This window comes from Callospermophilus lateralis, chromosome 5 (genome assembly GCF_048772815.1).
Source record: "Callospermophilus lateralis isolate mCalLat2 chromosome 5, mCalLat2.hap1, whole genome shotgun sequence".
Classification (NCBI taxonomy): domain Eukaryota; kingdom Metazoa; phylum Chordata; class Mammalia; order Rodentia; family Sciuridae; genus Callospermophilus; species Callospermophilus lateralis.
The window spans coordinates 134,743,638-134,756,073 of NC_135309.1; the positions used below are offsets into that span (position 1 = coordinate 134,743,638).

The window sequence follows — 12,436 nt, forward strand, 5'->3', positions numbered from 1 at the left end:
GTGTGTGTGTGTGTGTGTGAGAGAGAGAGAGAGAGAGAGAGAGAGAGAGAGAGAGAGAGAGGAGTATATATAACCCACATAACTCTCACAAATAAGCATGGATATACAACTGTTGGTACCCAATCCACAAAATATACTTTGGTAAAAGAGTCCAGGGCTCTAATCTTAGGTTTGTCATCATTAGCTGTGTGACACAGTGCTATAAACAATTTGAATTCCTTTACTCCTACACTGTAGATAGTAATACCTTGCAGGTTTATTGAAGAAATTGATTTCTTGGACACATGAGATACATATGTACAGATGTATCTTATATACCTAAGTTCCAGTGCTGACTATCAGGGCTAAGAAACTACTTGTTATCCATAAACTAGGATTTCCTAACTCACATTTTGCTAAAATCTACAGCTTACAATTTGGGAGAGCATGTGCACTAATTATAGAGATAAGTAACCAAATATGGTTCTATAAATTTAGGAAATCTAATTTTTCAGTGACTGAAGACTTTATTTTCACACAAGGGTTTATACTTTCTTCCCTGTTTCAAGCAGTTGAAGCTAAAGGCTCTAAAAGGAGGCCCTGGACATTATTTTTATGTCTATTCTCACACCATTACCATGGTTTTGTAGCTACTGGGAGAAAGAAAACTTTTATAGTATGGTAAAGATTACCAATGGATTATCCACAAACATTTAGCTTGAAGTAAGGCAGGGGTCTATTACTCCTACTTCAAAGTGATTTTAGCAAGACTCACAATGGTTTTGTATTAAATAGTTTAGGAAAATAATTTTCATAAATTAATTGTCCTCAAAATTCTATAGGAATTAATCATTGAAAGTTATCAAGAGGGAAGAATTAACCTATGCAAGTACAGCAGATACAGAACAGAAGGGAAGAAAGATGTCCATCGCAAGTGAGACTACAGCAAACAGTGTACGGAGAATGCAGGTGGAGGGTCCACCAAGATTAGCTGACTGGTATTCAACTCTACAATAGCACATTCGCTCAAGTAGTTCACTTCATACTCTTGTGTCTGAGTCTAGCTGAGCAAGAAGGTCCAATCTGAACAAAAATGACAAGGAAAAGACATTGTGGTAGCACAGCCTGGAATTTACCTTGGCAAGAGTTTTTGAGTTTTCTTAGGGTACAGTGGACACAGCAGATAGGAACTGGCATGGAGAAATTATACTGTTATCAAGAATTATACTGTTATCAAGAAGGCTGCTTGACAATCAAGAGGAAATTAAGAAAGTCTAAGGTTTACCATTGTGTGGTGGTATCTGATTCCTATGCAAATGTTTCCAAAAGCCCCCAACATTAAAGGATCAAATCACACAAGAAAATAATTGGCCTTCAGACATTTACCTTTACTATCAGTGCAACTCAACTCTAAAAGTGGTGGGACAGATAAGAGGAATTCATGCATTTTTATTTCCTTTACTCCCAACCCAAGAGACCTGAATATCTATATCCTTATTCCCACATTCTCAAATATACAAATTATGGTTTCTTTGTAATCTTCAGTCATTTATTTCCATTTTACCAAAAAACAACCTTGACATGGAAAGTAAAAAATAACATTTTCATGTTTCTCACAATTCCATGAGTTAATATTAGTTTCACAAGGCAATGGGGAGTACACTGTGGTATTCATCTAGCAAATGGAATTCATCTAGAAAGTAGATTGGATGGGGGGTTTCAAGACTGACATAACCATCAGCTGACATGTAGTGTCGGAAGGCTGTACTGAGCCCCAGTTGTGATCTGAGCAACAACAGGCGATCTCTCTTTTATGGCAGCCTCAGAATAGCCAGACTTTCCACATGACAGGTTGAAATTTTAAGAGTTAAGTGTTGAAACAAACAAGGCAGTAGTTATTTAGCAATCAAGAGTTACCTGAAAGTCGTGAAATTGGCTAAAGATATTCTAAAGGCGTGGGGTAAGGTATCTGACTGTTCATGTTGAGCCGCAGTTGTTTCAGATAAACAAAATTGTTCCACATTTATGCCCCCACCGAGTTGAGACTGATCAAAACCCCTCCACAGAACTATTCATAGCTTCTCTCTGATCTGAAAGGTGAAATTAGCTGCAAAAGTGTTATAAATTTGTACCAGATGCACAAAACAAATGAGAAAACGAAATGAAAGATACTTAGGGATTTTCCAAAACTTTTAGGAAATCATAAGCAGAAGAACTAGGGAAATGCATTTCTGTGGAAAACAACCAAGTAAAAAGAGTCAAATGTCACATTTCCACTCTAATTGATTACTTAAAAAAATTTTTATCACAGTCTCTATTATACTGTTAAACCATAAGAACTACAATTAAGCTCAGTTGACAGGATTCTATTTTGGACCAAGCAGAAATGAACACAAGGAACAATTACAAACAATTCTAGGGATTCTGTGCAGCTCTTTGCAGAATTGCACTTATAAGTGTATTCCACAGTTTCATTTATTAAAAATATATTCTAGTTACAGGAAAGAGACAGGGAGACGATTTTTTAAATGCTCTTCTTGATTTCAAAAAATATTTTAGAGTGAATAATTTTATTTGATTATTATTTCTTCTTGACCAGCCTATGAAACTCTTAGGATCATGCATGGCAGAAAAGCTGTCACTCTGGTGACTTTTTGAGAGTACAGAGTGAAAACGATGAGACCTCACAATGAAATGCTTTTCTAGGTATTCATTCGATACTGCAAACAGGGCTCATTGGCAGCTGTCACAATATCTCTGGACTTATGCTAGGAGGAAAAGGAACAGGTTTCTGAGTTTCCCCGGGAGACCACTCAGCTGTCATTGCAAAAATAAAAAACATCTCAGCAGGGACTCATTTAAAAGTGTTAAATCCAAAGAACTGCGGTATAACATTGATTCTGTCCATGCCATACTTACTAACTTTACTCGCAATTATGGAGAAATTATACTGTGCAGTGCTTTCTCTGTCTAGTAATTCATTAGTGGCGATGGTTCCTTCTGTTCCATCTATTGTAAAGTAGCTGTCCCCATCACTCTTCCAATCTATGAAGTACCTGCATGTGAAAAGAGTAAATGCAAATGTGCAATGATTACACATTAATCATAATGGCAGTTAGGCTAACTTGACACAGTTCCTTATTTTTCTCCCTGTAGCTATTACCCACCTTGCAATAAAGAAGAGTGTAAATGACAGCTTCTTTATTGCAAAGTCAGTATGCTCAAGGGGAAACTGGAAATAATGAAAGATTTAGTACTCCTGCTGTTCATATTATTTTAGGGTCTTGACACCTTGAAAGCTCAGCAGAGACTGAAATTCTAAAGCTGACCATGGATTTCCTTAACCTGCTGAATATTAAACTTTTTTGAGCAGTAAAAAAAAAAATCCTTAACAGTGGCTGTGAAAGGGCTTTGGATGAGGGAGACTTCTGCAAACAATAACAAAAATCTATACCAGAACTGAGGTAGAATCTTGATGTTAACACAGACAGGGGAAAAATCACATTATGGAAAATGAAGGAAAAAACTTTGACAATTTGGTGATTGTACAAAAATATTTTTCTTTATACAAACATAAAAGAGCCATTGCTGTTTTATTATACTATATGTCAGGACAACTTTCAAAAAGAAGTGGTGACCTTTGCTAATGATGTCTTTTTTATCGTTTTTATTGTCTGACATATTTGGTAATAAATGTTGCTGACTTATGTGAAGCAATAGGAGTAGAACATCCAAGAAAATGAATAATAAAACAGAAATTGCATTCACTTAAGTCGTTAGGAAATGGTGAACACATGAACTGATATGTTATCAATTATAATAACAAGAGTTGGCATTTTTAAAGCTTGCCATATTTCTCTCGATGTTGATAAATATTATCATTAATTCATACAGTAGCTCTAAAAATATATTATCAATCTCCCCACTTTACTTATGAAATTATAGAAATGAAACCATAGAAACAAGAAAGAATTTGTCCAAGTTTACATAGATTCAATGTTTTATGCTGATATTTGAACAAGTCAGTAATGATCCCCATATGATCATCACTCTGTATTATTACCAAATTGACAAGGGATATTATAAGGAAGAGCTCTGCTAATCATATGGTGTGATGCACAGAACATTTACCAACATTATGTTTCTGGCAGGGGAACAAAAGATAGGTTCATAACAGTGGCTGAGAGCAGGTGACATTATTGCAGCTGGCCCATTGAAATACCCATGCCACACAAAGTGATCCTGTGTTCATCATGGAAAGTCAGTTAAGGGAAGTGTATCTCCAAAGAGCAGGTTATTATTCTGGCAAGCTTGTTATTATTCTGATAAGTTTGTAGTTCTCATGTCACTGCAGTCAGAGATCAAAACTTGTTTGCCTTTACAAATGAGATTTATGAACTTAACTTGTCAATATTTGTTAGTAATTGATTTTCACACCTGAAGTTACTGAATGTAATGGAAGAGGGTATAAACCCTGCTATTAATCTTTTTATATCATGGCTGTTGATTTGAGGTGTGAGAATGCATTGAAGCCATGTGATTTCAATATAATAGCTTGTCTTATAGGAATGCTCTCAAAAATATAAATGAAGTTAAGTTACATTTAAAAGTCAGGAAGCATGAGGATATAATAAGTCTAATTCTCTCTGTAGCATGTTCTTTTTTGAACAAGAAAGCATTGTCTCACAATAGTCCTTTTAAGCACTTCTATTCAACTAAATATATGCCTAATTGAAGAAGAAAATTTCGACTGAATGTTTTATCAGCTAGCATTTTGAAAAGAATTATCAATGCATACTATGCTCAATTATGCAACTCATTATATTTGATGAGTGTACACCATGCAGTAGACACCTTGCTAGAGTTGAAACATGAAAATTAAGTAAAATAAACAAGAATTGGGGTTACACATATCAACACATGATCTTAATGACTGATAGAGGGATAGGGAAGACCATAGGAGAGCCAAGAAAAGGCAACAAGTGTAAAATCAAATGGTTCAGGCAAGACATCCTGTGCATGATGTTTGGTGGCACTAGAAGGATATGGAGAAATGATCCTGAAAAAGAGACTGAAAAACCCAAAGTGAAGGGGAAAAGATGGTATTTTAGAGAGCAATGCAACCACACTATCAGACCTGTGAAAGTAGTATGGAGAATTATACATTGTTAGTACTTGCTACAGAAAATACTTGAGAGGAACAATAATGAGAAGATGAGTGATTTAGGTCAAAGAAGGCCTTACACATACTATTAAGGAGGTAGGCCACATGCTAAGGGAGATCAACACTGCTGAGCAGGGTCACTGAGGCTTACATTTAATCCCTAGAAAAGTAACTTGTTGGATGTATTTGAAGAGGATGAGACTGTGAGCATTTCTGGATCTCCAAAATCTTGACAAAAGACGGAGAGTAAGCAGGGTTGTAAAGACACTTGATTCAACAGGCTTTGAGGAGTGATGAGGAAAACTAGGGACACTTGCAGCCCAAAGAAGACACAAGATACATTAGCTGACTTTAAATTGGTAGAAATGGACACGTGCAGGGGTGACAGAATTACTTGTTATGTTTTGATGGAATAGGTAGGACTGAAGAAGAGAACATATATAAACACAGATTTCAGATACTTAAAGCAAATATGTTTATATTAGAACTGTAAACATTTATAAGGGGTTTCCTCAGGAAATAGTACACACTGTGGGCGATTTTGGAACTGCTCCAGTAAGTTCCCACTTTGCTAAAATGTACTTCACCTTCCATAAACTTTATTGAGATATAATTTATATGCTAAAAAATTCACCCACTACATCCGTAAAATTCATTCATTTTAGGTATCATGAATGTTGTGCAAGAATGTGGTAGTTTTTAGAAAATATTTTAAATTTATTAACTCTATATGTATATATTGTTATGTGTTTAATTTTCTGGAAATTTCATTTTTATGGATAAAAATTGTGATGGGGTCAAGGAATAAAATAATTCTGTCCCTGAGGAGTTTTTAATGATAAAAGACATTCTCTTGCCTCCTGTTTAAAAGTCATTTGTTCTTGTGTAGGTAGACCTTGGTGCAAGATTTATATTAGGTACTCTCCAACGTGACAGACAAGAACTGCTACTTTATGTTATTTTTAAATTTAAATTCATCATACATTTCTAAGAACATTTTAGAATACCTCTCCAATATATTACTTGATAATACTTTCCACATTCATTTTTAACTTCATGTACACACATGTATTAATGTTTTAACAGACATATTTGAGAGTGCCTTACAGGTTTTATATCCCCTGGATCCTAAATATTAACATGTTTCTCCAAAATCAAAGACAACTAATTTGTCCCAATATTGTTGAGGGTTAATGTTAACAATTTGGTTAGTTCAGAAATAAATACTTACTCACACACTTAATCTCAGAATAAAGTCAAAATAAACAGAGGTGAGTTCCCTGTAATTTTAGGCAATTCTGATGCCCAGCCTATGGGGAACTACAAGTCAAAATTAGTGGCTTTAACATTTTTATGGTTTAGATATTAGATATCGCCCAAAATATTATGTGTGAAGCAATGCAAGAAGGTTTAGAGAAGAAATGATGAGTTTATGAGAGTCTGAAAGTAATCAGTGAGTTAGTCCCCTGGTGGAATTGGCTAAGTGGTAACCAAAGGCAGGTAGGGTGTGTACGGAGGACACGGGATGTCTTTGGGGTATGTATTTTGTATTTGGTAAACGGAGTCTCTCTCTTTTCTTTTTCATCATCATGTGAGCTGCTTCCCACTGTCACCCTCTTTCATATAATGTTCTACCTGACCTCGAGGCCTAAGGAATAGAAGAGGCTGTCTATGGACAGGACCCCTGCAACTGTGAGTCCTCAAATAATCTTTTCCTCCTGTAAAATTGTTTTTATCAGATATGTAAGTCACAGCAATGAAAAAGCTAACCTTTATTGAAATCCTATGCTAAGCGGCAGAAGGAGACCCCCTTACCAAGAAACGTCTCTGACTAAATGTTTTCTCAGGGTCAATTACTCTGTGTTTACAGACTGACTTCACTTCACCCACTTTCATATTGCCCCACACTCCGTGGCAGGCCCAGTCTGATAGGCAGAAACTTTCCCGGCTCTCCAAGAATAATATCTCTGAGCCCTTCCCCTATCTATGATCTTTGAAGTCCCACAGTATCAGATTCCCTGAGGGAAAGATGGGATATACTGCAAAATGATATAAGTGTGTTATCTATACAAAAAAGGGTTGAGACATTTGTGAGGCCCAAAGAAGTAAGGTTGCCTAGTGTAGTTACTTGCTACAAAATATTGAAAAAAAAATGCGTGGCCATTTGCACAGAACCAAGGACTCAAATTGGCTAACTTTGCTACCAGAAATTTATAATCATACAAATCATGTTTCATCAGATTTTATGTAGTTTCATATTTTCTGCCTTTTGATTAGATTGTTTATTCCTTTTACATAGAAGGTCTTTGAATTAATATTGAATCTGCATTTGCCAGTTTATTTTTTTTCCATAAGTTTGTTTCTTTTTTCCTCTATTCCTTCTCTACTGTTTTCTTTTTCACTAAGTGAATATTTTGCATTGTAATATAAATCCTTATACTTTTTTTCATTGATTTATTTTTTCTTATACCTATTCTGAGGTTTGACCATATACACCTTATCAGATTCAAATTCCCTAACTGAATTCCAGTACTATCTATAAATATTGCTCCTATATATCTATGTGCTTTTATTAAATATGGTATAAACATATTTACACCAACCTTTATGTATCTATGTCACAAGTCTAATAAAACATGGTAATAATTATGAAATATGTCTATTAAGGCTTAATAAAAACAAGTAATTGGAGAAGAGCTTCAGATCTCTGGGTTCTCAAGGACTCTGTTTCAGCCTGGGCAAATTCTCTGAGCCAGTGCTCTAGGCATTGGGTGAAGACAGCAGCCTGTGGACTTCCTGTTCTGCCTCTCATTGTTCAGGGTGTTTGGGCCCCACATTATTAGTCTCACTGGGGTAGAACCTCCAGCTGTGTGTGGTACTGACTGGAGAAGAGATGCTACTGGTCCCTTAGTCACACTCACTAGAAATTTAGCTTCTGAAACCTGGAGGTGGAGGGGATGAGAAATATTGGCAGCCTGACCCTCCTAGCAAACCATAATCTCTTGATTGGCTACTGAAGAGAGGGAAGACATGTCTCTTCAACCACAAATACCCAGGGCAGGCATTTCTACCAAGGTAGCTGGGACATAGTAAGGGGGGAGGTAGTGGCTTTGGGTCCACTGCCAAAGTCTGTTGCTTTTCACAAATTTTTGTTGACTTTCTTGAGTAAATAGTTCTTCTTGTGCTGTTAGCCTTTAGAAAAGTTTTGAGAGACAGTAAATGATTGTTTTTTATTTTGATCATATTTTTTTAAAATTTTTATTTGTTTATTTGTTTTACCAAGGAATGCCTTTGCAGAGTTCCACATTGGCCATTCATTAAGTGGAATCTCCATCAATTCTTACAATTCTTTTCTTCCTTTATATTGCACTTAACCTGCATTTTATTTTTAAAATATTTCATTATTTGAGACTCTACCCATCTTGGAAATGTGAACATCTTTCTTGCATGCAATGTAATATGTTAGGGTCTGTAAACAAGTCAAGATGGTGCCTGGCATTTTGCCAGAGGGAGTGGTTTGTGAAGTAACGCCAGCGAGCCATTAAGTGTGGAGATTCCTTATTGGTTGACTGCTGTATCTAGTTTATGTTAATTAAAATAAGCTGTGTGGAATGTATATATACCCCTCCTGTTCTACAATAAAGGGCTCCCACTCCTGCTGTATCAATCTACACAAGTCCCTCGTCACCCCCCGGTTATTTTGCTGCAGCCGAACCCCGGCAGATGGTGGCCCATATGGGGAGCCCCAGGACACTTGGGGGTAAGTGACGAAAAAAAAAAAGCTGCCCGTCCATAGATAGGAAGGGAACAAATCTGCTCGTCCCTAGACAGATAGGGCGAGAGGAAAAATGGCCATTTCGAGAAAATGGAGAAGATTGATACAGTATGTTTGTGTCTTGTTTTGTGGAGATTCCTTATTGGTTGACTGCTGTATCTAGTTTATGTTAATTAAGATAAGCTGTGTGGAATGTATATATACCGCTCCTATCCGACAATAAACAGCTCCCACTCCTGCTGTATCAGTCTACACAAGTTCCTCGTCACCCTCAGGTTATTTTGCTGCAGCCGAACTCTGGCAATAATATTCAATTAATACGGTAGATTCCAAATAAGATAACATAGCTTGTATATATTTCCTGTAGGTGATTCAATCTCTTTTCTTTCCCACTGCCTTTTAAATTATGTAAAAGTAGAGACTAGTTTTGTTCATCTTTCTGTTACCAACTGCCTGGGATAGTAATCTCCACAGACAACTTGCAACTTATATTTTGCACTTAATTTGATGCACAGAAACAATTCTTCCAGTTTATATGACAGCTAAATATTTCCACTAGAAGGCAATAAGACATTTTAACATGTCTTATTCAGGAAAACCAATTTATTTTTCTGATTTGCAGAAGAATTTATTAGCTTTAATACTCAAATTCCTAAATCCCAGAAAAAAAACTTCACATTCCCAGACAAAATAAAAATTTACCATTTTACTTATACTTAATACTTGGAGACATGTCATAATTTACAAATTTGATTCAAACAGAAATACAACTTTGTGTAGTTAATTACATACATTTTAAGTTTTTTGACAACATATTAAATATTCAATGATTTGTATAATGTATGCATAAAATATTATGTCAGGCTGGGGACTTAACTCAGTAATATAGTACTTCCCTAGAATGCACAAGGCCTTAAATTCAGTCTACAAAACAAATAAAACCTCTAAATAAATAATAATGTGTCTATAGCATCCTGTATCTTGTTACCATAGTAAGCAAATTTCATTTACTTTGCTCAGTCTGACACTGACATATAAGTGCACTGCATAAATTGACTATTACTGAAATGCAATGAAATAGTTTGAAGAACACTTATTTTCTGGACAGAATGAGTGATGTAAAATATCACTCACTCTTTTTACAGTTAGGTGTGGAATCTTTCTTTCTAATGCACACTATTCTTCATTTTTACAAAATTTGGAAAATAATATGTACCTGACTGTGTAACTGTCTTGTTAAAAAGATAAAATGTGTTGCTTAGACCCAAAATCACACGTGTCAATTTGCACTGTGTGTTTGTGTGTGTGTGTGTGTTTTCCCTTTCCACATTATTTCATTTAATTTCCAGATAAAATATACTTCCATACCCACAAACTAATGCTTAGTTCTAGCATCAAGTTATGCTATACATTATCTTCAACTTTAAAATACCTGAACTACGAAGCTGCACACAAATCTCTCAAACACAAACCATGAGCACAGATTCTCAGGCTCTGTATTATAAATGGTTTCTGTGTTTGGCTCTCATTCACCATTTTATGTCACCCAGTTTTTAGATTGTCCCCTGGTGAGATTTGGTACCCTTTTCTCTGGATGCTCTCCTATGAGGAAGCCCCCTGACTTCTGGAATATGGCTGAAACTTATACGGACTAGTATTTTTCTGATGCCCTGCCTTCACATGACTGACTGAATCCAGTGCCCAATGAAAGAGTAAATGTTGAACAAGAGCTATCATTTTTTATTGTGATATTTTACCCAATATAATAATTGGGAGACCAATAGCAGAAAAAAAAAAAAAACTGCCACGATCTAACTGACAATGAAACCACAACTATAATTTTTGAACATTTACAAAAAGACACGGCATAGTTTCTAAATATAGAAGGGCTTTTCAGGAGATACACCTTCCTAGAGACAACCATCACACACTTTGAGTTTCCAAGAGTCTTCATAAAATCTAAGGATAGATTAATATTTACTTGCAACCAATCCCAGCAGTGTAACCTGAACTTATAATTTGTTTAAACATACCCTTTTCAATGAACAAGAGACATAACTATAAAGTATGTTTGTACCATCTTCTACTTACTCAGTAATAGTTGAGATTTAAATGAAAAACTAGATACTTATGATATATGAAACAATTCATACAATTATTCAATGACTATTGCAAAGAAAACTGGTTTAACAATTGAATAGAAAAAAAAAAAAAAAAACTAAAACAGTAACCTGACCTGTGAAGGCTACCTGATAGAGTACAGTTTTTATTACTTCTCTGTAAATGAGATTTTAGAAATGCCTCAAAAACTTTTATTCTCTTCATTAGGTAAGCATTCCCCTTAAAATTGTTTCTTTTAATTTACCTAAATAACTTCCTCTGAGTTAATGGAAATGCTAACTTTGACCCTGTCCTAATTCTCAAAACATTTTGTAAAAAGTACTTGATGGTATAGAACTATACTAAAACTATTACATCTTATACTTAGGTAATAAAATGTAAAAATAATGATTCAGGTCAATGTAGGAAACAGTCTTTTGTTTAGGTAATAATTATATATCAAAATCTCTTCATTCTTATCTCCTCTAAGTTGCTAATATTTTGTTGTTGTTGTTGTTGTTGTTGTTGTTGTTGCTGCTGCTGCTTTTGTCTTTGGGCAGTTAATGAAATGAAAGTCAATTGAATCTATTTGCAGAAACATTTTACTGAAAACTTCAGCCATATACATCAACACTCAGAGTGTAATTGCTTCCTTAACAATAACAATTAAGCTTTAAACTTTTTTCTTAGAGATCTCAGTGTTTATATGAACCTTTTTAGGCAAACATAAGTTTAAAAAGGTTCATATAAACACTGAGATCTTTATTTCTTTCATTTATTTATTTCTTTATCTTATATTTCTCCTTATTTTTAATTTTTTCTTAATAAATTTAAAGTTGTATCTCAGTTTGGATAGTTGATTGTTTGTTTTAGATGTTTAATGACAAACTAAACACATTATAAAGTTAGAATGGTTAATAGTTAGCACTCATGCTGGGACATGGGACACAGTGAAAGGGGAGGCTAAGGAAGGAAGATTGTAAGTTTCAGGCCAGCCCAGGAAATTCATTGAAACCTTGTATCAAAATAAAATAAAAAGAACTAGGGACATAGCTTAGTTGTAAAAACACCCTGGGTTCAAGAGAGTATTAGAAGTAACACACACACACACACACACACACACACAGAAATGTTTCACTTCTTTGTTTAAGTTTCTCATTTGGATATAAGTAATATGCTTAGAATAAGTGTCTAAAGAGGTATAAATATAAAATGTGCTATTAAAATTATATATATATATTTTAGAGAGAGAGAGAGAGATAATTTTAATATTTATTTTCTAGTTTTCGGTGGACACAATATCTTTGTTTTTATGTGGTGCTGAGAATCGAACCCGGGCCGCATGCATGCCAGGCGAGCGCGCTACCACTTGAGCCACATCCCCAGCCCCTAAAATTATATTTGTTATGTATTTATTT

At 35.1% G+C, this 12,436-nt stretch overlaps 1 protein-coding gene across 1 annotated transcript in view; it reads right to left on the minus strand.

The window, feature by feature from the left end:
* Cdh12 (cadherin 12) overlaps positions 1 to 12,436 on the minus strand; it is a 646,257-nt gene that overhangs the window by 26,746 nt on the left and 607,075 nt on the right. The window contains exon 9 of the mRNA XM_076856175.1: positions 2,899 to 3,035. Within this exon, the coding sequence (XP_076712290.1) occupies positions 2,899 to 3,035 (137 nt within the window). The remainder of the gene's footprint in view (positions 1 to 2,898; positions 3,036 to 12,436) is intronic.